The sequence below is a fragment of the Clarias gariepinus genome, chromosome 4, assembly GCF_024256425.1.
Source record: "Clarias gariepinus isolate MV-2021 ecotype Netherlands chromosome 4, CGAR_prim_01v2, whole genome shotgun sequence".
NCBI classification, from domain to species: Eukaryota; Metazoa; Chordata; class Actinopteri; order Siluriformes; family Clariidae; genus Clarias; species Clarias gariepinus.
Genome location: NC_071103.1, coordinates 11072139 through 11098701, shown reverse-complemented (window position 1 = coordinate 11098701; position 26563 = coordinate 11072139). Strand labels below are relative to the sequence as shown.

Here is a 26563-nt window from a genome sequence, read left to right as displayed (position 1 = left end):
GCTGTGATTTTATTTATAAAAATTTTTGTGACGTAGTTTTATATGACGTAGCGCTGCCTTAAAAGTACTGTGTGTGGTTGTCTGTTAAAAAAAAAAAAAGTTCAATAAAAATCCATTTATGGTGTTTTAAAAGTTTGTTCGAGTATGGATTTCGGGTATCGATCGCGAAGAGAAATCAGGAAGAAGTGGTAATGCGTTGCGCATGGTTTGAAACCGACCTCGCCTACGGTTTATCACCCTCATACACACAAACATTAAATATCATAATCTCTCTCCGTGTGTCCATATACACGTACACACAGGTAGGCAGCTGGAAGAGTTCACAGCTCCCATCTGTTCTGAGTGGCTGTGAACCACTGACGTTTTATCTCGCTGCCTAAAATTAACACCACTATTTATAGAGAGAGAGAAAGAAAAAGAGAGAGAGACAAAAAGCGAGAGAGAAACAGAATAGGATTGAATCAGAGAGGATGAAAAAAAAAAAAACTATTTCGCTGAATGGATGGATACGGCTAGACCGCGAACAAGAGGAGGACGCAGGGTTAATGCAAAAACATCTCATCTTTCTCCCTCTCTCCATTTCTGAGTGGGAGAAGAGAATTAATTGCTACCATTAACGTCATGCAGAGGAAATGGAGAGAAAGAGGCAGAAGGCACACGGGACAAAATAATGGTTTTAGGTAGCGCTTGGTTATTTTCACTGGAAAACACATGTAGAGAGGATGGAACTACTCTAATGTTCAGTATCTCCGTGTGCGCGCGTTTGTGTATCAGCACCTGACAAGCGTTTGTGTGTGTGTGTGTGTGTGTGTGTGTGTGTGTGCGTGCCTGAGAGAGAGATAATTAATGGCCAGAGCTCGAAGCTTCCTCTCTCCGGCTCAGCATGTGCAGCTTTATACATTAGGGCGAGCAGAGGTAAAGACGAGGAGAGGGGGATTTATAAAGAAAAAAATATATATATATATATAAATAAAAAATGATCAGGGGAGTGACAGAGGGAGAACGTTTATTCCTTTATCGTCTTCATACACCCTCGTTACTGAACAACTCAAAACACTTGGGGGAAAGAAAACAAATAGTGATTTAAAACATTTACAAGCATACTTTTATTTATGCACAGTCTCTTCTTTCTCTCTCAAAACACACACACACTCACAAAGTCTTTAATCCGAGTCTTGTATCTGTAAAGTCTGTGATTATATGATGCCTGGACAGCAGTGTCGTGAAAAAGCTGCAATCTGCTCACTAGTTCTTCTGCCAACATTAATCCAAATTGTGTCGAAGTGTCCCTGTTCCGTCTCGGATCTGCTCGACAAGTCAGCGATCTGCACCTCCGCGTGACCTTTCACGCCTCTTCGGGCTCAGTTCGACTTCGACCAGATCTTCCCGCTCCCGCGAAGCCTGCGACACAGACGCAAAAGATCCCGATTAACCAAATGATTTTAGTAAGGCGACCGAAAAGACCCAAATGTTTCACGAGCAGGACACTTAGCATCTTGTTAAGATTTGATTAGAACTGTGGGACGTCAGCGATGCTCCGTAATAACACTTAACTAGAGGAAAATTGGAGCACAGCAAACACACTTAATACTAATGAAACTAATGGCTGTAGACAGTGCAGGAGCAGACACACTCCAGCGCTCGCCATACGAGTCACAAATGCTTTATTATGATTGCTATCAGAGCAAACACACACACGCAAACACACACCTGCTGTAAATCACCGATGCTGCAAGAGCACTTGCAAATATTGCTGTTTAACATTTACTTCTAATTACATTTAAACGTCTGGTTTGGATCCACCGTCACGGTCCAGGGTCCCAGTTTACAGATAGAACCCTTCTCCCTCCCCCCCATTTAATAAACTAATTTCTCAAACTGCACCACGCTTGTATAACACCAGCAATAAACATACCCGAGTACCTGAATAAGTGTACTGCATTGCTATATTTAAAGTGGACCTATTATGCAAATTCACTTTTTAGTTATTATTAGACAAAACACATAAGGGGGAGAAGTTAAAAAAAAATATATAATAATAATAATAATTCTCTTTTTGTCCATTTTTAGTTTGTCCAGGGTTTAATTAAATAAGCCAATTAGTTTTTTTTCCCCCTGTTCTGACCTCATAGAAGTAAAGCCCCTCCCAAAGCTTGCTGCTCAGCTCTGATGTTCTTTTGAGGGGTGTGGCACCCTGTTGAGGGTGTACCCTGCCTCGTTTCCAAAGTCTCATGGGATAGACTCCAGGCTGCCCGTCTGCCCTGTACGTGATTGAGCGGTTATAGACGATGAGTAAATGATTGAGTTTTATTCAGACAGTCAATGTTCTTTTTAAAAATCCTAAAAGGTCTAATTTTCTCTCATACAAGCCACCGCCTCTATTATCAATCAACCAAGCTCAGCTTAACATCTAATCATCCTAACATTTAGCATCCAATCAGGGTAAATATAGGTAAAAAAAAAAAAAAAAAAAACTTTTGCTCTAACAAGTTATACAGGTCCTCTAAAATACCATCATCATCAGATAATGCACTACAGATAAATGAGCTACTGCTTTGTCACGCCCATTTTTATTATTTACTTGGCTTTTTAGACCACACCAAAAATCAAAAAAGTACAAAAAGCAAAGAAAGCTTCCCTACACACATTTCAAAACCGAGACTCACCTGAATGTCTGAAAATGACTAAAAGGTCAGTTTTGCATAAAAGTTCCCTTTTGAAAACAACTGTGCAGTACTTCCACATCCATCTACAACCTCCAAAGTGCATCGCTTACCCTTTGACCTTTGAACTCTTTTTCCCTGGTTGCCGTGATTCCTGAGAGGAGGCAGGGTCTCTCGCCTCAGCCGGTTGGTCTGCATCTTGATTGGACGCCGCTCCACCAGGGACGGGGCCAGAAGACGGTGAAGCAGAGCTGGCCTTCAGGGTTTTTTGTAGGTTTGACACCTAATAAATAATAAACACACAAAGAAAAAGCAGGTGAGGGGTGGACGTTGTCTGTTTTAAAACATCCTAAGTATATTAAATAGACTAAATGTCCTGAGTCTTGGAAGAGCTTTGTTACAAATCCCTTTAATTTCATTTTATTGATTTTTTAAAAAAATTTGCTGCCTCCAGAGAATAAGCGCATTATACAATAAAGAAGTGCTGGTGTTGATGGGGGTTTAATCACAAACACATACGGTTTAGGATGTCTAAGTCAGCTGGGTACGAACCAGGTCTATCGTGCAGCCTGGAAGCAATTCAGAGAAAATCCAGACGGCTTTAACAGACTCGCAGTGAGAAAATTTGTTCAATGACTGTGCATCTGAAGATCAAATTACGTTTAAGGAACAAATTGGATTGCTGCAAAGAATATGCACAGTAGGCTGTCTTTTACATTACAACCATTTAAAAAAAAAAAAAAAAAAAAAAAAAACTACAGCTACACTACAGCAAATCTGTTCAGAACGTTAATAACGTTACACACAAATCAACCGTGTCTCTAACCAGGGAAAAGCGGGTACTGAAAACGTCCTCTCTTTCATGTTTTAGCTTTCCTTTGGGGTAAACTGTACCCACCTGATATAGTGCTGATGGAAACATCAAGTGGGCTTCCATCGTAGTTTATTGCTATACCTTCTTGAAAAAGTGAGACTTTCTCAGCTCGAGGGAGCGAACTTCTCGCTATTCCTGCACACCCGTGTTTGATATTCGACACTTTCATCAACTACTTTTGTGTGATTTGACATTTTTCATATAAAAATCGCTCGCATCGGAAACACAGCTAGAAATCATAAAACTACTCCCGACCGTGAAGAGTTATAATGTGAGGCTGAGCTGCTGGATGAAAACAAGCTGTCCTGTAATGCGTTAGCCAAGTTTTTATTTATTTATTTTTATATATTGTCGTATACTATACTGGAGAAGATAAGGTACAGAAAATAAAATCCGTACAGCCTTTAGAATCCATCCGGCTACATTTCAATATGCCATGTAATTATCTTCGGAGGAAAACACGAGTCGGTCAGACGGTCGAAAGAAAACAGCTAAATTAAACGCGCCCGGAGAAACGCTGACAGTTTGACTGCATCGGAGCTCCTTGAGGAATTTTCCATATGGGCTGTGCTCCAAATCCCTTGATTACCTAAATACAGAATTCGAGACTTCTATTAAAAGCAAACACTACAAATCTCATTCTCGCAGGATCACACTTTCCTTACCTCAATAAATAAAGCATGACGTGCTGCTTTAACGTCTGCATGCACAACTAAAACTCATGGGTATGTTTAAAAACACCACTCTCACAGTCGGATTAATCCAAAACAAATCCGATTCCTCGCACACGTACTGACCTCGGTCTCCACTTGCATTTTAACCTTGAGTTGGCTCTCCCTGTACTGATTAGCTCTGGAGACTTGCTCCTCAATTCCACACAACACCGCCTCACATCCTGCACACCTGAAAGAGTCAAAGAGACCACACACAGACACGGCATCAAAGCACATTTCATGAAAAGCTCCCTCACTCTCACATACACACACACAGAGTCGCATATAAAACACAAACTCACCACTCCTGTAGCGTGTTGGAGATGTTCGGCAGCTCGTTAGGACCGAGGTCACGACCCACGCTGAAGTCCACCTCCACCTGCTGGTTACGCTGGTCCAGTTTGCCGTGAATGATGTCGCAGTAGACGGCTTCGATGAGCAAGTCCTCCAGCTCGCGTACGTTCTTCAGCTCTAACTGCTGGAGCAGCAGCGAGTAGGGCAGACACTGGAGCAAAGAAACGTCTGGTTTTGAGTACACTCGAAAATATAGATATAGTTTTACCTATAGTAGTAACTAACCCTGCTCATCTAGATGCACAGGAGCTTGGAAGTCGACAAAAGTGTTTGAACATGAAGTGGGAATTGTTTCTGTAGGGATGTAAATTTGGATGCGTTTAAAACTTTTTTTTAATTTTAAGCTGATCATAATGCAAAAAAATGAATAAATAAATAAAAAATAATAATAATCTCACAGTTAATCAGCTCAAAAATGTCTCGAGCCTTTCCCAAAGTAAAACAAACAAATTCGCAAATTACCTGCCATGAGTGCATCAAAACATATTCATTAAACATCATCAAATTTAACAGCCATCTTGCTAATAACAACTGCTTTTCTGACACGCTAAAACTTCACCCGAATAGGCTACGTACTGTACACATTACCAGCCTGAATAAACTCAAAACTAAATTTTGTTACACTTGCGATTATTTTAGGTTTGTCTGAATGCACAAATCTGATGTTTGAATTAGAACAGATCGTATTAATTATAAGTCATTTCCGTATGTGGTCCTGGATCGGATATACCGTAGGTCTGATTTGCGGTCATGCACCTTGAATGAGATTGGGCAGATTTGATTCTGCGCTTACCAGAGGTGTCAAGTAACGAAGTACAAATACTTTGTTACCTTACTTAAGTAGAAATTTTGGGTATCTATACTTTATTGGAGTAATTATTTTTTAGCCAACTTTTTACTTCTCCTTACATTTTTACGCAATTATCTGTACTTTCTACTCCTTAGATTTTAAAAATAGCCTATTTTATTTCAGCTTGTCATTCAATAAAAAAAACATCCAGATAAAACGCGCCATCCTGATGGAGCAAATTTGATTGTGGTTGGATGAGAAGTACAAACATACCATTCCGACACCCTATTGGTTGGTACGTGATCCATTGCACCTGCACATGACGTTACGTCATACACTCCAGCAAGGACGTTTGAATAAAATAGCATTTTTTCGGTGAATAAGGTTGTGATAAGTAGACAAAGATGTCCGTGATAGAGACTCAAGATTCGAGCGAAATGTCACAACCAAGTAGGGCTGCAAAAACTAAGCGATAAAATCGATAATTATCGATAATGAAATTTGTTGTCAACGAATGCCATTATCGATTAGTTGGGCTGCTCTAAGGAGCGCGACCACAAGATGCACAAATACACACAGATAGAAAAAGCGTGCGCGCCGAGTCCTCCCAGGTATGGGAGCAATTTACATTAAACGCCTCTAAGAAGATGGTAACCTGCACGCTATGCAAGACCGAGCTATTTGCATTTCTATAGTTTCTATTAATAGTCCACTACAAAAGTAACTTGTAACAAACATAATTTACTGTGGTTTTACTTATGCATACATAATTTTATTATACAAAATTACATTATTTTAGCTGTTTATATCTTACAAACTGAATATGTCAGTGTATTTTTTTAACTATTATATATATATATATATATATATATATATATATATATATATATATATATATATATATATCTATTAGTGTATATATATATATATATATATATATATATATATATATATATATATATATATATATACTAATTTTCTTGTATGTAGCCCTCACAGGTTTCTGTAGCTAAGCTTGGATGTACATTTACATTCCAATTAGGGTTACCGATGACATGCGTCTGAAGTTTGACTTTTTGCACCATTAAAATACTTATAGGCAACTAGTTATCATTTCTTCTTCTCCATAAAACATGTTAATGCTCAGTGGTACACATATATGGTTCTTTAATGTATTTGCATTGTACAAAAATGCATTCTTTTTTACTTGCCATATACAGTATCCCAAATCACTATGGCCGTTAAAAAAAACAAAAAAAAACAAACACATTTTTCTTTTTTTTTTTTTTTATGAGGTGTTAGTGCAGTATATAGGCCCGTGGCACAGCCTAAGATTTTATCCTTAATGCTTCCCCCCCCAACGTTACTTTTACATTTATACTTTAAGTAGTTTTGAAACCAGTACTTTTACACTTTTACTTGAGTAAAATGCTTGAGTTGATACTTTAACTTCTAAAGAAGTCTTTTTAAACCCTAGTATCTATACTTCTACTCAAGTAATGAATGTGAATACTTCTGACACCGCTAGCGCTTACATAAGGCTCTTTTGTTATCCGTCAGCACCAGCAGTGCAGAGATTTCATGGCGGTGCAAGCTAACACAGCTCAAGCGAGGCATCTGGTGTTCTTTCTTTCTTCTTCTGGACCTCAACAGATACAGCCAACAAACTGCCTGCCATCATCCAGAGTCCGAAAAGAATTAATGCATGCACAAATATGATGTGTTTAAACCCAGATGGTGTAAGCAAAGACGTATCGATGTGCGCATGCATACTGTTTCAGGGTCAGATAAAAGTCACTTGTCATTATGAATGTTAACTGTCATGACATGCAAAACTTATCTGACCAAAAAAAATTAATTCTGAATTCAGCAATGTGGCGGTTAATAAGAAAGTACCCTTGGTTACACTGAGTATACACTTACTGTATGTGTGTGTGAGAAATTCCCAGAAGACCAGCAGTTTCTGAAAACCCATCTGGTACCATAAACCCATGCCACGGTCACGAAGATCACACACTTTATTCTGATGTTTGATGTGCACGTTATCTGAAGCTCTTGACCAGTATGTGCATGAGTTTTCAGACATTATGCTGCTGCCACATGATTAGCAGATTGTATCAGCCAATCATGTGGCAGCAGCATAAATAAGCAACAAGCTCCTAATAACGTATATAGTGAGTGTATAACCTCACTGTAGAAAATGCTTTATTTCTGAGATGTATATTTTTTTAAAAGCTTTTTTATAAAAGTCATAACCTGTGATTCTAAATGATTCATAATGAATAAAAAAAAACTGCGACCTACTTTACTTAGCATGACATGAATGGTGGGGGCCAGAAGTCTGCGCTCACTAGTGGAAATTCTTCTATTTTGCATTATTTACATGGATTTTAAAATTTATCTTTACTATTTTATAAGTTCCCCTTTTCCCTTTATGACATCATGCACTCAGGTTTTGCAGGTTTGAGTTAATCCTGATGATTCATGTGAGAACAAAGTCATGGGAGTGTCGCTAGCACACGGAAGAGATAAAGTTCAAGAAATGTTGGACCTTTTTTATTTGCCACAAAAATAACTGACCAACAAACCACACAGAATATGGAATATTGAACACTAAGTATTTCCTTTTCTTCGTTTTAATTTTTACATTGAAACACATCAGTGCACTCCCAGACTTTTGCTTCACACTGTATATAATATAAATATAAGAAATTCCAGAGAAATTCCATCCAGAGACTTTTGTCAGTTTCTGAGCACAGCACTTGCATTTATCTGTGTATGACATTTCTGATATATAATTCACTGCAAGAACTGAACTGGTGAGAAGACAGAGTTTCTTTTAAAGTCTGGTTAACATCTTTTTTATAACATCTCAGGGGGGGTTTTCCCTTGACAACGTGGCATGTGGTGCGCTCCTCAAGTGTCTAAATCCACTCTGTAACAGATCTAGATCTCTGTAACTGCGCCTCTTGTTGAACAAAAATAAAATATATTTAAACTGAAAAGTACCTTCAGGTTGGAGGCCAGACTAATGATTGACAGGTGGCGAAGTTTGTTCTTCTGGGAAGGTGTTAACTCTGGGAGCAAGGCCGCCTTTTCTGAAGGGCAGAAGGACAGAAACTTAATGAAAACATCAAACCAAAGTCGACTATGCAGTCATTCATTTTTCAGTACTTATTATTCTGTGTAGGGTCATGGGGAGGTCAGGAGCACGAGCCAGTGGATTTGGGGGACAACCTGGATGAGATGCCGACCAATGGCAGGGCTCAGGTTTACATATACACACACAAAAATCTTCTAAAGTCAATTTGGAAACCCACAAAGTAACATCCATGCTCATAGACCTGAGGCAAGTTTCAAGCCTGGAGCCACTAAGCCCTTATGCCTCCCCCCCTGACTACACATTTCTTTCATATTCAGAGCAATAGTGAGCTGGCGAGACTGGTGTGGGAATCTTTCCAGAGTCTGACAGAGCAGAACAGACAAAGTCAAAACTTTTTAGAAGAAAAAAATTTAAAAGATTCTGCTTACCTTTGTAGTCCGAATAGGTTCCATAAGCAAAGAGATTGAGGAGCTGATAGACAGGAGCGTGAGGACCTGTTTCCAGCTGGCACAGGAGAGAGAGAGGGGAAAAAAAAGAAAGTGATAAGAAAATCTGGAGGAAATGAGAAAGACGATGTATGCTGTACCGTGACCGCACTTTAAAAAACGGTTCGGCAGAAGTGATAGACACCACCTCTGATTTGCACGCTCCATGAAATGAGCACCAAAAAAAGAATAATACTTCCAGTGAGATGTTTTAGTTTTTTTTTTTGGAGCCATTACAGTTAGAGTGATGTGACAAAAAATATCACATCACAATCCTCAAAGGCATTTCTATGACACAATGTGTGCCATGATGCTGATCAAAAACTGCTTGTTTAAACAAAAAAAAAAAAGAGAGAGAAAGAGTCCATTGATAACTATTTTATTCAAAAAATCTAACAATTTTATGCATAGAAAAATATAAAAGGGAATAATCTTTAAACACTACAACTTTAAATACCAATTTTATAAACCTTTTACCACATAAGCTGTTTCTAGTAATTTGTGACAAGTAGCCACATTCATACAGGTTTTAAAGTATTAAAAACTACTAAAGGTATCTACTTTGCATTGTAGCATTTTGTGTTCTTAATTTGTTAAAATGTCATGTCTCATACAAAGCGATCTTTTTTTCTTTCCTTCCAATCTTCACTCCAGTTCCTTAGGTGGAGCTATTGCATCAAACGCTCATAAAGTCAAAAGAAGAAGCTGTGATACTCTCACAAAATGTGAATATTTGCAGAAGATACATGAGATCTGTATATTCTGTTAAGGCTGTGGTGTATTTAAGGACTTCATCATTTATAGACCATTTAAATGTTAAAAATTTGTTTGTTTTAAAAAAAAGCTTTAATAAGTATGAACTCCTAAATAAAAAAAATCATCCACTGATTCGACCTACAAAAGGCTGATTAAACTGCATAATCAAATTAAAATCACACTGCTGTAGATTGCACCTACATTTATGTGAATTTAATAAAAGCAAATCCGTACAAAACACTACAAATTACAAAGTATCCACTGAGCTTAACAATGCTACCTCTCGAACATTTGGCAGCTCCAAGATGTCTGAGAAAACATAAAGCCCCGGAGTCTCCAGCAGAGAGCTGATGGCCTGAGCCAAGGCTGAACCTGATAAAGACAGCAACTGATCCACCTCCATCTGAAACAAAGAGATATGCTGGTATTACACAAGCACACTGGTTTAACACACTGTACTAGGGTGTTTAAGTCAAACCGAGACTTTTGATCATACAGAATGACAGTTATGAGAGTAAAAACTAACTTTATTTCTCCATATAATCCCCTGCTACAACCAATGCACTTATTCCAGTGTATCACTAGTGTTTGGATACAAACAAGGTAGAAAGTTTTCACAGTAAGCCGGAGACATGATTGGACTGCCTGCTTTACGTCTGAAACACTGGCCTCCCAAGAACTCGTTTATTAACCTAAACATTTGTAAATGGCTTGGAGCGAGGTCAGGATTGTACAGTGAATGTGGGAAAAACTCTCACTCGAGTTCCTGTAACATGCAAGTGGTGATGGTAAATGATTGTGTGTACAGTTCCCACAAACAGGCACAGCTCTTCCACAAGTTGGCGACAAGTTTTAAGTCGATTTTCAAAAATCAGGTGTTCCACTTATCCTGCTAAAAGTTCACAGGAACGACTGCTGCTACCTCGGCTGGAATCATCATTCAAGGATGCACGATCATCTTTAAACGATCATCTTTAAAATGCTCGCACTATTAAATTTTTTTACTGCAAACAAGAGTCTCATCACTGTACTCTGCTTATGGTCTTCTACAAATGTCAAACAGATTTTACGCTTTCATTCACGAGAAAGTTCATCACAAATCCTGGTTTGAATTGAACACCCTTTCCCAAAACTTTAGTGCCATTGTAAGCAAAGAGTCAGCCATAAATCGGCTGCGGATCTTGTGTCTTTAAGACCGCCAGCTCTCATTTGGTCAAAGACAAAAAAACTCTGGACAAATATTTTACAATTGACTTTTCTGTTCGAACCATTTGAAATACTGATGCTCTGACTTTTTATTTGTCCCCCTATAAAACAACAAAATAAATTCATTAAGTAATGATCAAGGGCTCTAGTTGTTCACCTAGTGCAGTTTTTCTGTAAAAAAAAAACAAAAACAAAAAAAACACATTATTTCACATATATGAAAGGAGTCTCATGGTTCAGTACTTTAGAACAGTCAGTACTATTTCTGATAAAAGTACAAGCTGTGAGTTTATGTCTTATTAACTTCAAGTGTAGAAAAAAGCAACAAAGGCAGTTAAGAGAGATGACTAATTATATCAACAATAATTTAAGTGGTAACAGGAACAAGCCTGCTTTTTTGGATGGTCCACAACCTTCAATGTAGCTATAAATGATTAAAAAGCATTAATATTAGGGTGAGTCAAAAAATTACTCGCACTAAGGCTGTAGAATGTACTTATTTAATAATTTAGAAAAGACAAAAAATTTTAAACATACTCTCCTTGCTGTCAACAGATTTTCATATTCCCTCATTAAAAAATATGTTTTAGGACTAGCCACGAATGCACTGCTGTCTTCACTACTTTATCACAAGTGAATCTTCATCCTCGTATAGCCGTTTCAGAAAACCAAATAGGAACAGATCAGGATGGGAGGAAGGATGCTTTAAAGAAAAGTGTCGACAGTGTGACAGTCGACAGGCAAAAGTGTGCGGATGTGCACCGTCATACAAGATCCCTTGGAATAGCATTCGTCTGCGTTTGATCTGAAGTGTAGGCTTCAGCTCTTCAATAAGCATCTCACTGTAAGGAGCACTGTTGATTGTTAAACCTGATAACGTTCCAATACTGGCCCTTGAGAGTCCCAGAAATCTGTAAGCACCAATTCGATTGACTTTTAAACTTTTTCTTGGTCTGCAACTGAGGATGTTTCAATTTTATACTCTGCCCTTTATTCTCAGGTTCATAATAATGACTCAATGTCTCGTCAAAAGAGATCGTAATGATTTCCTTTTACCGCCCTTAGAGAATTGAAAATCCAAATTTTGTTCTTCTGAGAGTTGTTTCTGCACCAGATACACCAAAAAAAAAAAAAAACCTTGCTGCTCTTCTTTTGTGCAAATCTCAAGCGGGGCATCCATATACGCTTGGACTGCAGTTAGAAATGGACTGATGCAACACGTTCACACCTGCACAGCAGTGACTGAGGAGACTGTAGCCTGTTCGGGGAAAGCGCTGATAGGACATAGCAGAAGTTTTAATACAGTCTATAAGTGAGGATCATTTTTGCCTCATCCTCTTACAGGCAAATTGGAATACGTGTGGTATGAGAGGAATAAAACAATTCAAGACATCAGCTTGAGGAAACTCTGCTGCGTCATCAGAGCACCCTGGTGTTGATTAGTTTCCTGAAACAGCACACACCAGCTGTGGTTTATTCCTAACCAAGCATTTAATCGCACACAGCACGCAGTATATAAGCAAGTGTAACGTCTGAGTGTTTTGTTTGGTAGCAGAATGACTTGCAGATCTGCACACTATACTGACTAGCATGTAGAGTGAGCGTGTTAGCTTCCTACAACTAAAAGCGTTCTAAACACACTGAAATAACTAGCCTTTTATACATTTTATACGAGAAGTGTTAATAATTCCGGACTGTTACGTTTCAGTGACCAAACGCGTTAGCTTGCTCATTAGCCTAGCCAGACAGCATGGAAGCCTTCGAAGCCGGACTTTAATTAATACTTCGCACTATTTCATGCACTTTTAAAGTCAATTTGCTCAACGCGTTATCCGTCCCTGTTTATTCAGGTTGAAGAGAAAATAAAATAAAAGAAATGCGCTTACCGTTATAATATTATCAAGTCAGGTAAGATCACGTCTTTCCTCTTGTGGGCTCCGTGACACTTCCGCTAGCTTAGGGCGACAACAAAACAACGTCTTCTGTGATTGGACAAGCAGGAGGAAGCGGCGGACAAGCAACGCCGTGAACCAATCAGATAGCCGGAAAAATAAGCACGCAACACATGAGGGAGGGGCGCGGCCATGGAAACCCAGGCTGAAGCCCAAATATTAACTTGCCTGTCTCTAAGGCAGTACACTACATAGAGAGGGTGCTGTATAGGGATTTCTAAACACACCAAATACAGTGTCTAAAAACAAAGCCGTCTGAAAATAAACAACGAATGAGAAGTTATAAAGTATTCCAATATGTGAAATGGGAAAACAATGTGTTATGTTAATCTTAATGACTCATCGTCTACAGTATATCGCTTTATGCCATATACAGGGTCGCAGAGGGCCTGAAGCCTATTCTGGGAGACTTAGGGCATGAGGTGGGGTACACCAATCCATTACATGACTCACACACTAGCCAAATCCAATGCCAATTAGCCTAATCTGCATGTCTTTGGACTGTGGGAGGAAACCAGAGTACCCAGAGGAAACCAACCATGCACAGGGAGGAATCGAACCCAGACCTTGGAGGTGCAAGGCGACGATGCTAACCACTAATCCACCATGCTTTGCACACCTTCGCATCGGTGACTCAGTGACAGTTTACTTATTTGCCATCTGGAACACCCAGGTTTAATTCCCACCCAATGCCCAAACCCCAGCCACTGGATGCAGTGCCGGTCCCAAGCCCATATAGAAGGGTTATGTAAAGAAACAAAGCCTGTGCCAAGTTGTTTTGCGGACCAGATGGTCCGCTGTGGCGACTCCTTGACTGGTGCAGCTGAAAGACCACCACTGTATGTACTAAACACCTGCACTTCAACAAATCAACAATATAGTTGTTTAAATAAAATTGAAATCTCCTAAAATTGTGTAATAAACATGCGCACACTTACACTCCTTTACTTTGCATGCATGATTAGTTCCAAGACTGGTTTGCCACTGATAACATTTACACATATGCATGTAAACTTTAAGGTCAAATACATTTAAAGATGACTAAAGTGTCAGTCATATGAGATACAGTGTAAACACTAATTAATAAAAACCTGCAGCATCAAGCACTTGCAAAACCTCATTTTTATGCATCTTAGTCTACTCTAATTACACATTACTTTGAAACATAATCATTAAAATACTTTTCAAAATTTCTTATAAATAATATTTTGCATTAATGCATGAATCATTTAAACACCCTTTTCCACTTGTCATTTATGGTATGTTATGAAAATCTTACATCCCACAACTTTCACTCAACCCTGTCACCCAAGCCTGCTGAAGATGAGGGGAAGAAGAAACATTTTTTTTTTCCCCTTTATATTAAGAGATTTACTGGCCGGTGGGTTGACTTAAAAAGAAAATGATTCATTAAAAAACGTATTTTATAATGGCATGGTGGCATAGTGGTGAGCACTGTGAGCTCGCACCTTCAGGGTCAAGGTTCAATTAACACCTGAGGTCTGTTTGTGGACTGCAGTCTGTTTGTAGACTGCACCTGAGGTCTGTTTGTAGACTGCAAGGTTCAATTAACACCTGAGGTCTGTTTGTAGACTGCACTGTTTGTAGAATGTGGCTTGTTGGGTTTCCAAAGACATGCAGATTAGGCTAATTCCTGAATTGCCCATAGTGTGTGTTTTTGTGCACCCCGTCCAGGACCACAAACACGGATTATGATTTCTTTGCTTCATTTAACGAGTTATTTTGCTCCTCCGACACATACAGTATCCTCTCATGACTGAAATCCACAGCCTAATTTGTTACAACTCTTCTCTTTTAATGATCTGCAAACTATGCAAGCCAGAATTAATGAAGATTTTTAGGCATTCTCTGGCTCATCATCCAGCCTGTGGACGTACATAGAGGCACACCAATATCTATCTGAATTATTAGTTTTTTTTATTGTAGCTGCATTGTATGTGGACATTTATTTTACTGCTTACTGTATTTTAGTTTCTTTTGTATTTCACAAAAGAAACTTTTAGTACAAGGAGGATAAAAATGTTCTTTATTCGTGTTTACAATTATGTTCTTTATAAATCTTTATTAACATGAATTCTTTTTTTATTATATGCATTGAAGATTGTAAAAAACAAACAAACTTGGAATTATAATTACATAATAAAGAGGCAGAAAAATCAATCCAATAAAGCAGAGCAAAATAAACACAAACCCTCAGACACCGCAAATAGGATTTACATTTACAGGAGTCAACAGATGTCTTCATTTAGTGACTTACAGAAATGTCCCTATTATCCACCATTATATTACAAAGCATCAACAGAAATTAAAGCTATTTTCAAAATACTAACGCACATGAACACAGCCTTCCTGTTACCCCCCTTCCTAATCCCAGACCTCAACATTATTCCCAAAGGCCTAGCCATCAGAATGGAAAGAGTCGGTCTGATGCTAATATGCCGAAATCAAACAGGCTTCATAAAAAATAGAAATGTTTCAGATGACATCTGAAATGTATTTACCAATCTCACTCTCTCACTCACTCATTCTGTATACCGCTTATCCTGCACAGGGTGGTAGGAGGCCTGGAGCCTATCTCATGGAACTCAGGGCAGTATGTGTGGTACACCCTGGACAGGATGCCAATTCAATGCAGGGCACACACACTTACATGCAAATTCCACACACACGGACCCGAGGCAGGAATAAAAGCATTGAGCTGTGAGGCCACCGTGCCACCGTTTGATCAACCTATTACAAAAAACCCTTAATCCTCAATTACCATTAGATGCAGAACAGCATTGACTGAAGTAAATTGAATATTTCTACGAGGGGCATTCAGGTCAAATCGGAACTTTTGATGCAATTTCCTGTGAACGAAGGCGTAAAACTGATTGACTTTTACAGAAGACTTCAAGCACAGTAGGGTGATGAGATTCTTAGCCGCAGTAAAACATTTGAATGGTGCAAACGTTGTAAAGAAGGCCATAAGTCTGTGAATGATGATCCTGTCCGGAGCACACTGCAGTCATTCCTGCATCTGTCTGAGATCAGTCACAATCACCACTTGCACATTGCAGGGACTCAGCTGGAAGTTACAGTATTGCAACATCATTTGTACAGTCCTGAACTCGCTCCAAGCCGTTTCTACCATTTCTTAACGTTTGGGACCATTACAGGAGTTCCTGGGAGGCCAGCGCTTCAGACATGAAGTCCGATCATGGCTCTGGTCTACTGAGAAAACTTTCTGCCTTGATGGTGTCCAAGCACTAGTGATACACTGAGATAAAGTGCATTAGTGTAGCAGGGGATTACAGTATATAGAGAAATAAATGGAGTTTTTACTCTTATAACCGTCTCATTCTGCACAGTCAGTAATCCCGACTTGAACTCGTTCTCTGCTCTGGTTTGGCTTTAGACAATTGTTCATCAATTGGATAAAATGCTTTGCTTGTCACAATAAATATAAATGTAGTCACTTCACAAAGTTTTACACTTCACATAGGAATCAGCCAAGGATATCGCTCTCCTCTTTGTAGATTGCATTTAAAGGACCCCCAATAATTTATTACAGAGCATTTTCAACACTATGAATATATTCTTTATGGTTGTAAATCACACAATAAACTGGAACAAATCCTATTACCACTCACTGACGATGCTCGGTTCCTTCCTCTGACTGCACACTTGTAACATTAAATATTTAACCATCGATCTTTCTCCCAGGCTATCAGAGCTTTTTAACCTCAATTATACCTTGCTGTTAAGGAAGATGATGTTAAACATTGGACCAGCCTCCCGACTCAAATTAATTATCTGTTTTCAATGCTTCCCATAACACCCCCAGACAAATGGCTTAAATCACTTGACTCATTAACTTCACACTTCTACTGGAAAAACAATAAACATAAATCACCCTTGATTTTGCTATAAAAGTTCAATTGAAAATTTCACATTTCTATATCACTTTTTTAAAGTGTCAAACTTCTAATTTTACAAAATCCCATTTTTAGCAATCAACTCCAATATTTCGCCCAAGGTGACTCCAGAAGGACATTTACAGTACAATAAATCGAGCACAAATGTAGAATAAAATCAACGCAAAAATACTTGTCTTGCAGAATTCAATTATGGAAATGAATAACTGTAAGAATATAACAATCGTTTCCATCCTGCCAGCCTGATTGAAAGCAAACAAAGTCACAAATTCATTATGAACACCATGTACTGTAGATGTACCCCATCTCGAACAATCCTAATTTGGAACTGCAAAGCATGCATTTCTGTTTCCCTATTTAAATATACTCACTTCATTTCATTTAATAAACCAGTTACACAATACAGTGCTAATATAGAGAACAACAGCACTGAGACGGTTGACTATATGTGTGACTCCACATTACACTTGACACTTGAAGAAGGGCACTACTTTTTGCAGGAAACGAGGGATTCTACACTCTACATGGTGCACTAGCTTGCCCCTTTTTTACACTCATCAAGATTAAACCCCCTGAGCAGTTAGTTAGCTGAGGCTATTCTTAAGTGGAATAAGTGGAGATATAAGTGTAAACTTACAAGATTTACGGTGGCTTAGTGGTTAGCACTGTCGCCTCGCACCTCCAGGGTCCGGGTCCGATTCCCGTCTTGGGTCCTTGTGCATGGAGTTTTCATGTTCTTCCCATGCTTGGTGGCCTTCCTTCGAGTAGTCCGGTTTCCTCCCACACATTTGGCGTTCCTAAATTGCCCCTAGTGTGTGAATGAGCATGTGAGTGTATGTTTGTGCCCTGCGTTGGATAGACACCCATCCAGGGTGTACCCCGCCTCATGCCCTAAGTCTGCTGGGATAGATTCTCTCCTGAGATTTAGAGGACTGTCCATCACCTTCATAGTTTTTTTTTTTTTCACCTTTTCTGTACCAGTAAGAATTTAAAGCTACTTTCACCCCTGTTAATTACACTAACTGTCGAGCTCTAACTCTCGGGCACCAGCTCCGCCAGGTGGGAGAAGGATATGTGTTGGCAGAAATATACTTTTATATAATGTTTCCTACATAATAATTATTATAATATTTAAATAATTATAACTTTTATATAATATATTGTGGCGTGGGCGGGGTTTCGACTGGCAACCATCATGCTTTGCGGGAGGGGTTGCTGTGTGTTTACCCTGTTGGGGAAAGGTGTTTGGGTTAGTGGCTTCGGCCATGTTGTGTGTGTGTGTGTTCTATTGAATGTTGATTCATGCTAAGGCTACATTGATGTTGATGTTGTTAATGCAATACAGTGCAGTGCTTTATAAAGTACTCCCAGCCATTAGCATTGGGCAGCAAGGAAGCTCACTCGTCTCTCCAAGTTCCTTTTTAGCGGTTAGAAACGCTACAATATTTATATATAAAAATAGCTAGTAGTAGCCAAAAAAAAAAATCATCATCTATTGACAAGAAATTGTGTTTAAGTAACTGTTGTATAACAGCAACATCACACTGGAGGTCATGCTGTTGTACTGAATAACAGCCATACTGATATTCACTACAACAGCACTCTCTCTTTCTCTCTTATGTGATTTTCCTCCAATTTAAATTGATAACTAAAATCACAAGGAAGACAATATCTAAACCGTATAAACTCATATAAAAGACGAATATGGCCTTCTCCTTTAATCCAACTCCAACTTTTGGACATAAATCTGTAACAATATCTTTTCTCTAACCAGCATTACAAATGTACAACTCACACGGTACATAATTATTCACTGGACTTATATCACTCAAGGTGAAATGTTTAAAATGCGCTCAGTTGTCGAAAAGACCTTTTTAAAATGCCCTTTAGGTAGCACTGAGGATTGCTGCCATTTGGGCTTGTCAACAAGTTCACTCCCTCTGGGTAGCGGTGGCACAAGGACTCTCCATTATCTTTATGAAGGCCAAAGCTTTCACAGAAAAAAGGCAGTCAGTAGAACATGCACACGGAGACATCCACACATAGAGACAGTTTGGTTCCCCTTTGTTTTGCTATTTCTTTTTAATCTGATTGATTCACTTATTCATTATAGATCTTGACAGTATAGGCGTTATTGAAGTAATTCATGTCTAAATATTATTATTCAATTTTTATAATCGTTCCTTTTTATTTCACATACTACCTGTCATCTACTTCCATCTGCTTCTACTATTGTCTGTCCTTCATCTTATACAGCTTCGGAAAAAAAGAGAGAAAACTGCAAATCACTACAAGTATGGCAACCACTCTATTCCATTGTCTGTCGAATTTCAACACAAGCACACCTCATTCTGCTTTATGAGGTACTGATGAGGCGTTCACCCGAATCAAATCTTATTTAATGAGGCAAAGTATAAAACCCACTGATGCGATCATCACTCTCCTTTTGTAATGTGACCAGCAGGATGGTGAAAACTGTGCTAACCGTACCTCAAAGGTAATTGGAATTTTAAAACAACCATCAATCTCGCCAAAAGAGTTGAAAAGAAAAGTTTTGAGTGAAGAAAAGAAGGGTTCAGTCCTGGCTTTACTGGCTCAGGGACACCGTGAGCGTCACGTTGCTTCCGTCCGGAACATTTCAAAGACGCTGGCACACAAGAACAAGGTCAAGCAGCAGACACAGGGGATAACAAAGCTACAGACTAGCCGAGGTTGAAGACTAATTTTCTATACTGATTAGGAAGACCAGAATTCAAAAACTTTCAAACACAGCGGCAAATCATGCAAAAACAGACCTACATCAATGAGAGGCAAAGACGAGCCAGGCTGATATGTGCAAAAGACTGCAAGAATTGAACTGGAGAGACCTGGAGTAAGGTCGTCTTATCTGATGAGTCCAACATCTGCTCGTCTTATGGTTAGACGGAGACCTGGAGAGACCTATAAGCCTGTCTTACCAACTGTGAAATGTGGAGGAGGATTGGTGATGATCTGGGGGAATGGGGCAAATTGGTCTTTATGAATCAGGGTTGGAAGAACATTTTCTTCCCTCTGCTCTGATTATGTTCCTCAACTCTGTTTTTTTCTAATAGGACACTGCTCCATGCCACACAGCCAGGTCAATCAAGGTGTTTATGGACGAACACCAGATCAGTCTCCAAATCTGAACCCCAGTGAAAACCTCTGGAATGTGATCAAGTGAAAGATTGATGTTCACATGCCATCAAACAAAGCAAAGCTGCTTTAATTCTGGTGCCAAGATTGGCAAAGAATTGCCCAACAGCAGTATGAAAGACCAGGGGAAAGACAAATCAGGGTTATTCCACCAAATACTGATTTTAAAAAGTTCCTGATTTAAAACATTAGTACTTTTACTCACTTACTCCTCATCGTTGTCTATATTGCTATTCCTGTATTCAGGGTCGCAGGTTTACTCACACACACACACCAGGCAATTTGGAAACGCCATTAGCCTAACCTACATGTCTTTGGACTGTGGGAGGAAACCCACCAAGCACAGGGCGAACAGGCAAACTGTGTGCACACAGAGATGGGAATCGAACCCAGATCCTGGAGGTGCAAGGCGACAGTGCTAACCACTATCCCACCATTAGTGCTCTATTGATTAAAAATGAATCTCTCATTGTCTTTACCGATTCGTCCCATATACCGTGGATCTTAGGAGACTTTCGGCACAAGGCAGGGTACACCTTGGACTGGGTGCCAATCCATTGCAGACCACACACATACACACTCACTCACACACTATGGGCAATTTGGGAATGCCAGTTAGCCTAATCTGAATGTGTTTGGACCGTAGGAGGAAACCAGGGTACCTGGAGGAAACTCACCAAGCACGGGAAGAACATGCAAACTCCACACACACACACACAGAGACCCAAGGCGGGAATCGAACCCAGACCCAGGAGGTGCATAGCAACAGTGCTAATCACTAAGCCACCATGGTCATTAAAGAAATGCCCTATTCTTATATTCATGGCATATTCTTCTTAGAAATTGGGGAAAATGTTGTTAATAGTTTATAGAATAAAACTTACTAATTTAACCAAAAGTAAAACCTGAGAAACTAAAATATACAGTATATTAGATATTGTCTTACAACACCTGATACTCAATATATGTACTGTACTGTAATAATAATAACAATAACAACAACAACAATAAGAATAAGAAAAAGAATAAGAATAATAATTCCTTATCAAAATATTTTTAAAATCCTTATGCAAGTACAAACAGGTCAAAGTCTCAACTTTGTTAGAAACCCAATAGGCTGGTCTAATACACTTTGTTTGATCTCTACAAACATCTCTGTCCAAAGTCTCCCCATGCCAGTGTTGCAATCTATTTACAGAAGGTCCAGATTTTTATCAAATCTCTTTATTTTTTAGAAGCAAAGCACAAAGGTACAAAAGAGCAGATTCAGAAATGAACACACAGCACAACATTGTTTTTTTTCCCCCATTTTCTAAAAAAAAAAAAAAAAAAAATTCAGTGTTTTTCAGAGAACTATTTCATTTTCTATCTTCAACGGCACAGTGAATCAGTTTACAGTCACGGCATCCATCTCACAAATGCGTCTGTAGATGTGGTCACAGGGTACATCAAACCAGGATTTGGATCGAGAATTCAGCACGGCACAGTCCTCACCGTGAAGCCCCCCAGACTGGTGATTATTGGGCTCTCCGTCCCATTGGTTCCAGTACCTGGAAGTAGTGACAGAGAGAAGAAAAACATCTGTCTCTTGTGTGCTGTTTGAATCACATTCTTTTTGACCGTGTCAGAGGAGTGTGGGAGGTGGATGTGATGACGAGGGGACTTTTCACTTGTAATAAACTTGATTTTGGCAGTAACTACACTGGAATGAAACCATGTTTTTCGGCACATTTCGTTATTTCTCAACTAGATTGCAATCATTGACTCAAGTAAAGACTCAAATTAAGATCTCACACAAATCCGGAGGTTTCCGGATTGATCGAGTGGGCTCTTAAAGTTCAAATAACATTTTCGAATGGTATACACGTTATCCCCTGATATGACTGGACAAGTGGCGTTCCAAGAGTGTTTACATTTAGTATAACCACACTGGGATGTTCCAACGTGTGTATGTTTCCTCTCAATGTCTGTTTTTGCCAACTGAAATTCCACTTCTAGCAACAGTCCCACTGAAACCATTACTTGTGTACTGATAAGATTGCGACATCATCCATGGACAGTGAAAATGACATCATTTTAATAAAAAAATATAACTTCTAACTTAAAACAAGACTATGAAAAAACAAGCTAGACAAGAGGGTGTGGCTTGTTTGAGACCTAATTCCCTTTTTATAGCAATAATACAAAAGTTATTTTGTCCGTACTGTGGAATCGAATCGGCGGCACGCTGGCTTAGGGGTTAGCACTATCGCCTTGTACCTCCAGGGTCCGGGTTCGATTCCCACATTAGCAGCTTTGGGCATGGAGTTTGCATGTTCTCCCTGTGCTTGGACATGCAGGTTAGGTTAAACGGCATTTCCAAATTGCCTGAAGAGTGCGACTGCTCCAGCCCCCCTGCCTCCTTGTATACAGGATAAAAAGCTCTAGACGGTGAGTCAGAGTGTGTACGAAACGTTAATTGATATTAAATTTCTTACTGAATGTCAGCAAGGACGTGATTACCTGCAGCCTTCTAATTCGAATTCACATATAACTTGCCTGATCATTCGCTTCCCATTGTAATAGTGATTGCTACTAAATATTTATAATACCAATAGCTTAAACATAGGATATATTGACTATGTTAATGTTTGTGCTCACGAGTGTATTCCTGATCGAGATCGACCCTGTCCTTAACTTAATTAGCTTGACTGAATTCACAAATATTAGAAAATGATATTCATTACATCAAGTGAAGTTTGCTAGTTGACCATGTGGAGGGTCAAGAAATCTGTGATGATGATGATGATGATGATGATGGTAGGCTTCAGGAAAAGCCCCTAGGCATACAGTGATATATTTCTTCCAGCTCCTAATGCCTGTATATATTGTAGAGGTAAGATCTGTTGCTCAGGCCTACAGTCATGTTGACTCCTTGGGTCATCTAACAAACATCACTCAAGCTAATGAAGTATTGAAAAGGCCATTACCAAGCAGAGTTCCCTCAAGGGGAAGCGGTGAGGGGAAGTCGATGAAGGTGACAAAACAGCATTGATATACAGCATGTAATAAACTTTCCTTGACTGCATTGATCCAGTGCACCTTTGTTTCAAAGCAGTGGCTGAGTCAAATATTTAAATTGTTTTCGTTTTGGCTTTTCACACTTTAATGTACACTGCCTGTCCAAAAATACATCACGTTTGGATATTTAGACCAGATTCAGAGTTGATTATGGTGCACAATGTGGTGGCCAGTTTGTGTGTGAAAATGAGTCCTAATGCTTCAAGAAGCACACTTTCACAGTTTAAGTCCTGAATAGGGTCGATCTGACCTCATCACCCTTTTCCCATCCTCCAAAGTCCAATCTTTATACTCCCTACCAAATTGTAGGCATTTTTCCTGATGAGTGGTTTTCTAATGACCACACCGCTGTTTAGGTCCGATCCTGTAAGTTCTCATTAAATTGTATGTGTGTGAACATGACTCAGTGTATCGTGTGCGTTTCGTATTGTTTACTCTTGTGTAGTCTTACGTGATATTGACCGGCGTGTTGTCCACCCATTTCCACACGCCTTCTTCCTCAATGTCCGACAGGCCGATCCAGTAATAGGATTCGTACCCGCCCAAACTGCGGGCTATTTTCTCCATAGCATCCTTTAAAAAATATAAAATATGAAATAATGTATGCAGTCAAATACCCTTTTTAAAAAATGAAAAATAAACATATTTTGTGCATTTGATAACATACATAGCTTCATACTTACATGTTGCTCATGGGTGTGAAGTATTGTTAGCTGGCTGTCCATAGATGCACAGCTCTGCTTGCTCCTGGTCCAGTCTAGTTTGTCATTACTAAAGAAGTAGCACTTCTGCTCTATTAGTTTCCAGCCATCGGGACACGGCATGCACTGCTTCACTGGACGAGGCGGTAAACAAGGGTCAGACCAAAGAGCATTTGTGAAATGGATGAATTAACCATTAGGCAACTTGTGGCTGATGTTTTTCTTTAGAGCTTTTAGACTAGAAATAATTCTGTTTCTGTGTAAGGAGTCTTTTTTTTTTTTTTTGCACTTTTTTATCTGCATTGTTGTAGGAACTTCACCATAGGGCAACAATACCAAAGCCTAAGAGCTAGATCCCCAGACAAGAACAAACCCAAATGGCAAAAAATAAATAAATAAATAAAATTGTCATTGGTAAAACCTGACTGGGAACAAAACATATTTCCAGATTCAAAGTGAAGATCTAGTCCCACCCTGTCTGCTGCATTAACCCGCCTCAGGAGGATGCTCTGATTGGGAGAGGACTTGCTTAAACATTTCTCACCCGTTGCCGAACAGGTCTTTCCGAGAGTTGTGTAGTCAGAGCAGAGGCGGGAGAATCGCTCCTGCAGGGACGAGAGTTTCAGAGACTCAAGAGCTCCCTCAGAGACCGGACTTCCTGTAGTTGTTACACTGGGGGGACTGCTGGATTTCCTTTGAAACACTGTGTGTGTGTGTGTGTGTTAGAGAAAAAAAGATGCAATGCAATCTATTGTAAGCTAAGATCATATCATATTATATCATATCATATATCATATCATATCATATATCATATTATATCATATCATATATCATATCATATCATATATCATATTATATCATATCATATATCATATCATATCATATCATATCATATTATATCATATCATATCATATCATATATCATATCATATCATATCATATCATATCATATATCATATCATATCATGTCATATATCATATCATATCATATCATATCATATATCATATCATGTCATATATCAATATATAATAATCTGCAATGTATGCCAATTTATGTACGTTAATATTCCGTCATGGATTGAAAGAGAATGTTAATGCAAAGTCTATGTAGAAGTGTGTTACTTACAGAAGACAGCCAGTCCTATGTTAACACAAACTGAAATGAACAGTGTGGCGATCAGGAAAATCACCATCTGTCTCCTCACACACTCCAATCTTTTAACAATACCAGCTGCAACATAAAGACACCAGCAGAAGTCAGGATCATCCTTGTGAATGATCAAACATACACATACACACACACATATAATTCATATTAATAATCATCTCCTGGATCCTGAGCACACCTCCCTCTTGATCACACACGTACACACCTTGTCCATTGTGTGATGAGTAGAGTATAGGTTTGTTTCCCCTGGCTGATGTGGGATCCTCTGTGAACTCCTGTAAGCTGCTGTAGTTCTCCTCCATGATGAAACACAAGTTAGAGAAAGTCCTTAGGCACGGATTATAAATGCAATCCTTCTATGATCTCGGCGTCCTCCCCCTGTTAGGTTTTTGATTCAAACAGCAGCAAGTTTAAATAAGCTAATGCTTTGGGAAGGCTGGGCTTCTCTACGTCTGTCTTCCTTTTCCTTTTTTGCCCCCCCTTTACAAAGTCCTGCCAATATTTATCCACCTAGTCACGTTCTCTATGTGCGAGCCATGCGCAGACATGTACAGGGCCTGTGAACTCTCACTTTAAGAGACAGCGGGAGGAGAGAGTAGTGTGTGTGTGTGTGTGTGTGTGTGTGTGTGAGAGGCCAAGATTCTGGAAAAGGGCAGCAACTGGCGGGAAAAAGAGCAAGGGGAAAACATTAGAGATTGAGCAATACTAAAAAAAAAATAAAATGTCCTTTTAAAAAAAAAAGTGTGAATTTCACAATATTTGTTCTTAGTCATGAGATTAACAGTTCGGTTGTGACATTATACAAGATGCTTCGTTATACCCTGTACATCCATATACAGTATATTCCAACTGTGTATATACATTATATACACTCAATGAGACGTCAACTGTAATTAAACAAACAAGAAATCATTAATTTGTTAATTATTTCCGGATTATTTATGTCATGTGGAGAAACAATTCCGGAAAGAGAAGGGATCAGAGAAAGTTTGCTTAATATAGTGCAAATAAAGAAAGTCCAGATTAATCCATGACTCAGCACATTGAACGGGCCATGAAGTGATGTAATCCAGATCAAACATGATAGTAATCATATGACAAGGTAATTTTAATGATGAACCCCGATTTGTTCCTGTTCCTGTGTGTGGAAATGGAAACATCTTGTTCTTGTCCATCGTGTGCAGCTGACAACAACAACTTCTGTGTCTTAAACACTGAAAAAAACAGTTTACACTAAAGCATTACCTCACACTCACAGATTGTTATAGAGAACAAACATTTGCCTAAAACTGTCACTTAGAGCTGCACATCGGGGTTAGACAAAGGTTTATAATTTCCCTTTAAGATACAATATTTATCGCATGTTTGTGGAAAATCTACATAATGTAAGAGGTGTCTTTCAAAATGAGAAAAGTGAATAAGATGAAAAAGGAATTTGAAATTTTTGAAAGCAAAAAAAATAGACAAGATTTAAAGGATGAAGTTTTATTGAGGTTTTTCATCAAAACAGGCTAATAATGTAAAAAAACACATGTTCACTAATAGACAATGCTGGATTACATAAGATGTATCCAAAAACATTCGGCCAAAACAGAGTATCTGTGCTTTTATTTATTTTTTGTTTTA

The 26563-nt window shown here is 38.9% G+C and overlaps 2 protein-coding genes across 3 annotated transcripts; both read right to left on the bottom strand.

The window, feature by feature from the left end:
- Positions 1 to 989: 989 nt before the first annotated feature.
- cops7a (COP9 constitutive photomorphogenic homolog subunit 7A) lies at positions 990 to 12914 on the bottom strand. The gene is made up of 8 exons (XM_053494482.1): positions 12831 to 12914; positions 10019 to 10141; positions 8926 to 9001; positions 8404 to 8492; positions 4553 to 4755; positions 4335 to 4440; positions 2777 to 2946; positions 990 to 1401 (listed from the first exon to the last, which is right to left on the bottom strand). Exons 2-8 carry the CDS (start codon positions 10139 to 10141, stop codon positions 1362 to 1364), a joined length of 807 nt encoding a protein of 268 aa, XP_053350457.1. The 5' UTR covers positions 12831 to 12914; the 3' UTR covers positions 990 to 1361.
- Positions 11123 to 25509, bottom strand: cldc1 (C-type lectin domain containing 1). 2 transcript variants are annotated; one of them, XR_008357927.1, is made up of 7 exons: positions 25143 to 25509; positions 24896 to 25000; positions 24314 to 24472; positions 23752 to 23903; positions 23520 to 23641; positions 21343 to 21558; positions 11123 to 11144 (listed from the first exon to the last, which is right to left on the bottom strand). XR_008357927.1 is itself a non-coding variant. In XM_053494483.1 (6 exons), the coding sequence occupies exons 1-6, from the start codon at positions 25237 to 25239 to the stop codon at positions 21396 to 21398; spliced, it is 798 nt and encodes a 265-aa protein (XP_053350458.1). In that variant the 5' UTR covers positions 25240 to 25509; the 3' UTR covers positions 21217 to 21395. The 2 variants fall into 2 exon arrangements, 1 of the variants encoding a protein (XP_053350458.1); XM_053494483.1 differs by lacking the exon at positions 11123 to 11144 and having other exon boundaries at positions 21217 to 21558.
- Between the last annotated feature and the right edge of the window lie 1054 nt (positions 25510 to 26563).

Bases quoted from the DNA above. Each gene is read 5' to 3' on its own strand.
- cops7a (XM_053494482.1), bottom strand. From the start codon at position 10,141: ATGGAGGTGGATCAGTTGCTGTCTTTATCAGGTTCAGCCTTGGCTCAG. The intron at 4,441-4,552 runs GTGAGTTTGTGT...TGACTCTTTCAG, and splicing joins TCCAACACGCTACAGGAGTG to GTGTGCAGGATGTGAGGCGG. The intron at 1,402-2,776 runs GTAAGCGATGCA...TCTGTGTCGCAG, and splicing joins AAGAGTTCAAAGGTCAAAGG to GCTTCGCGGGAGCGGGAAGA.
- cldc1 (XM_053494483.1), bottom strand. From the start codon at position 25,239: ATGGAGGAGAACTACAGCAGCTTACAGGAGTTCACAGAGGATCCCACA. The intron at 23,904-24,313 runs GTGAGAAATGTT...CGCCTCGTCCAG, and splicing joins AAAGACCTGTTCGGCAACGG to TGAAGCAGTGCATGCCGTGT. The intron at 21,559-23,519 runs GTAAGACTACAC...CACTACTTCCAG, and splicing joins AACACGCCGGTCAATATCAC to GTACTGGAACCAATGGGACG.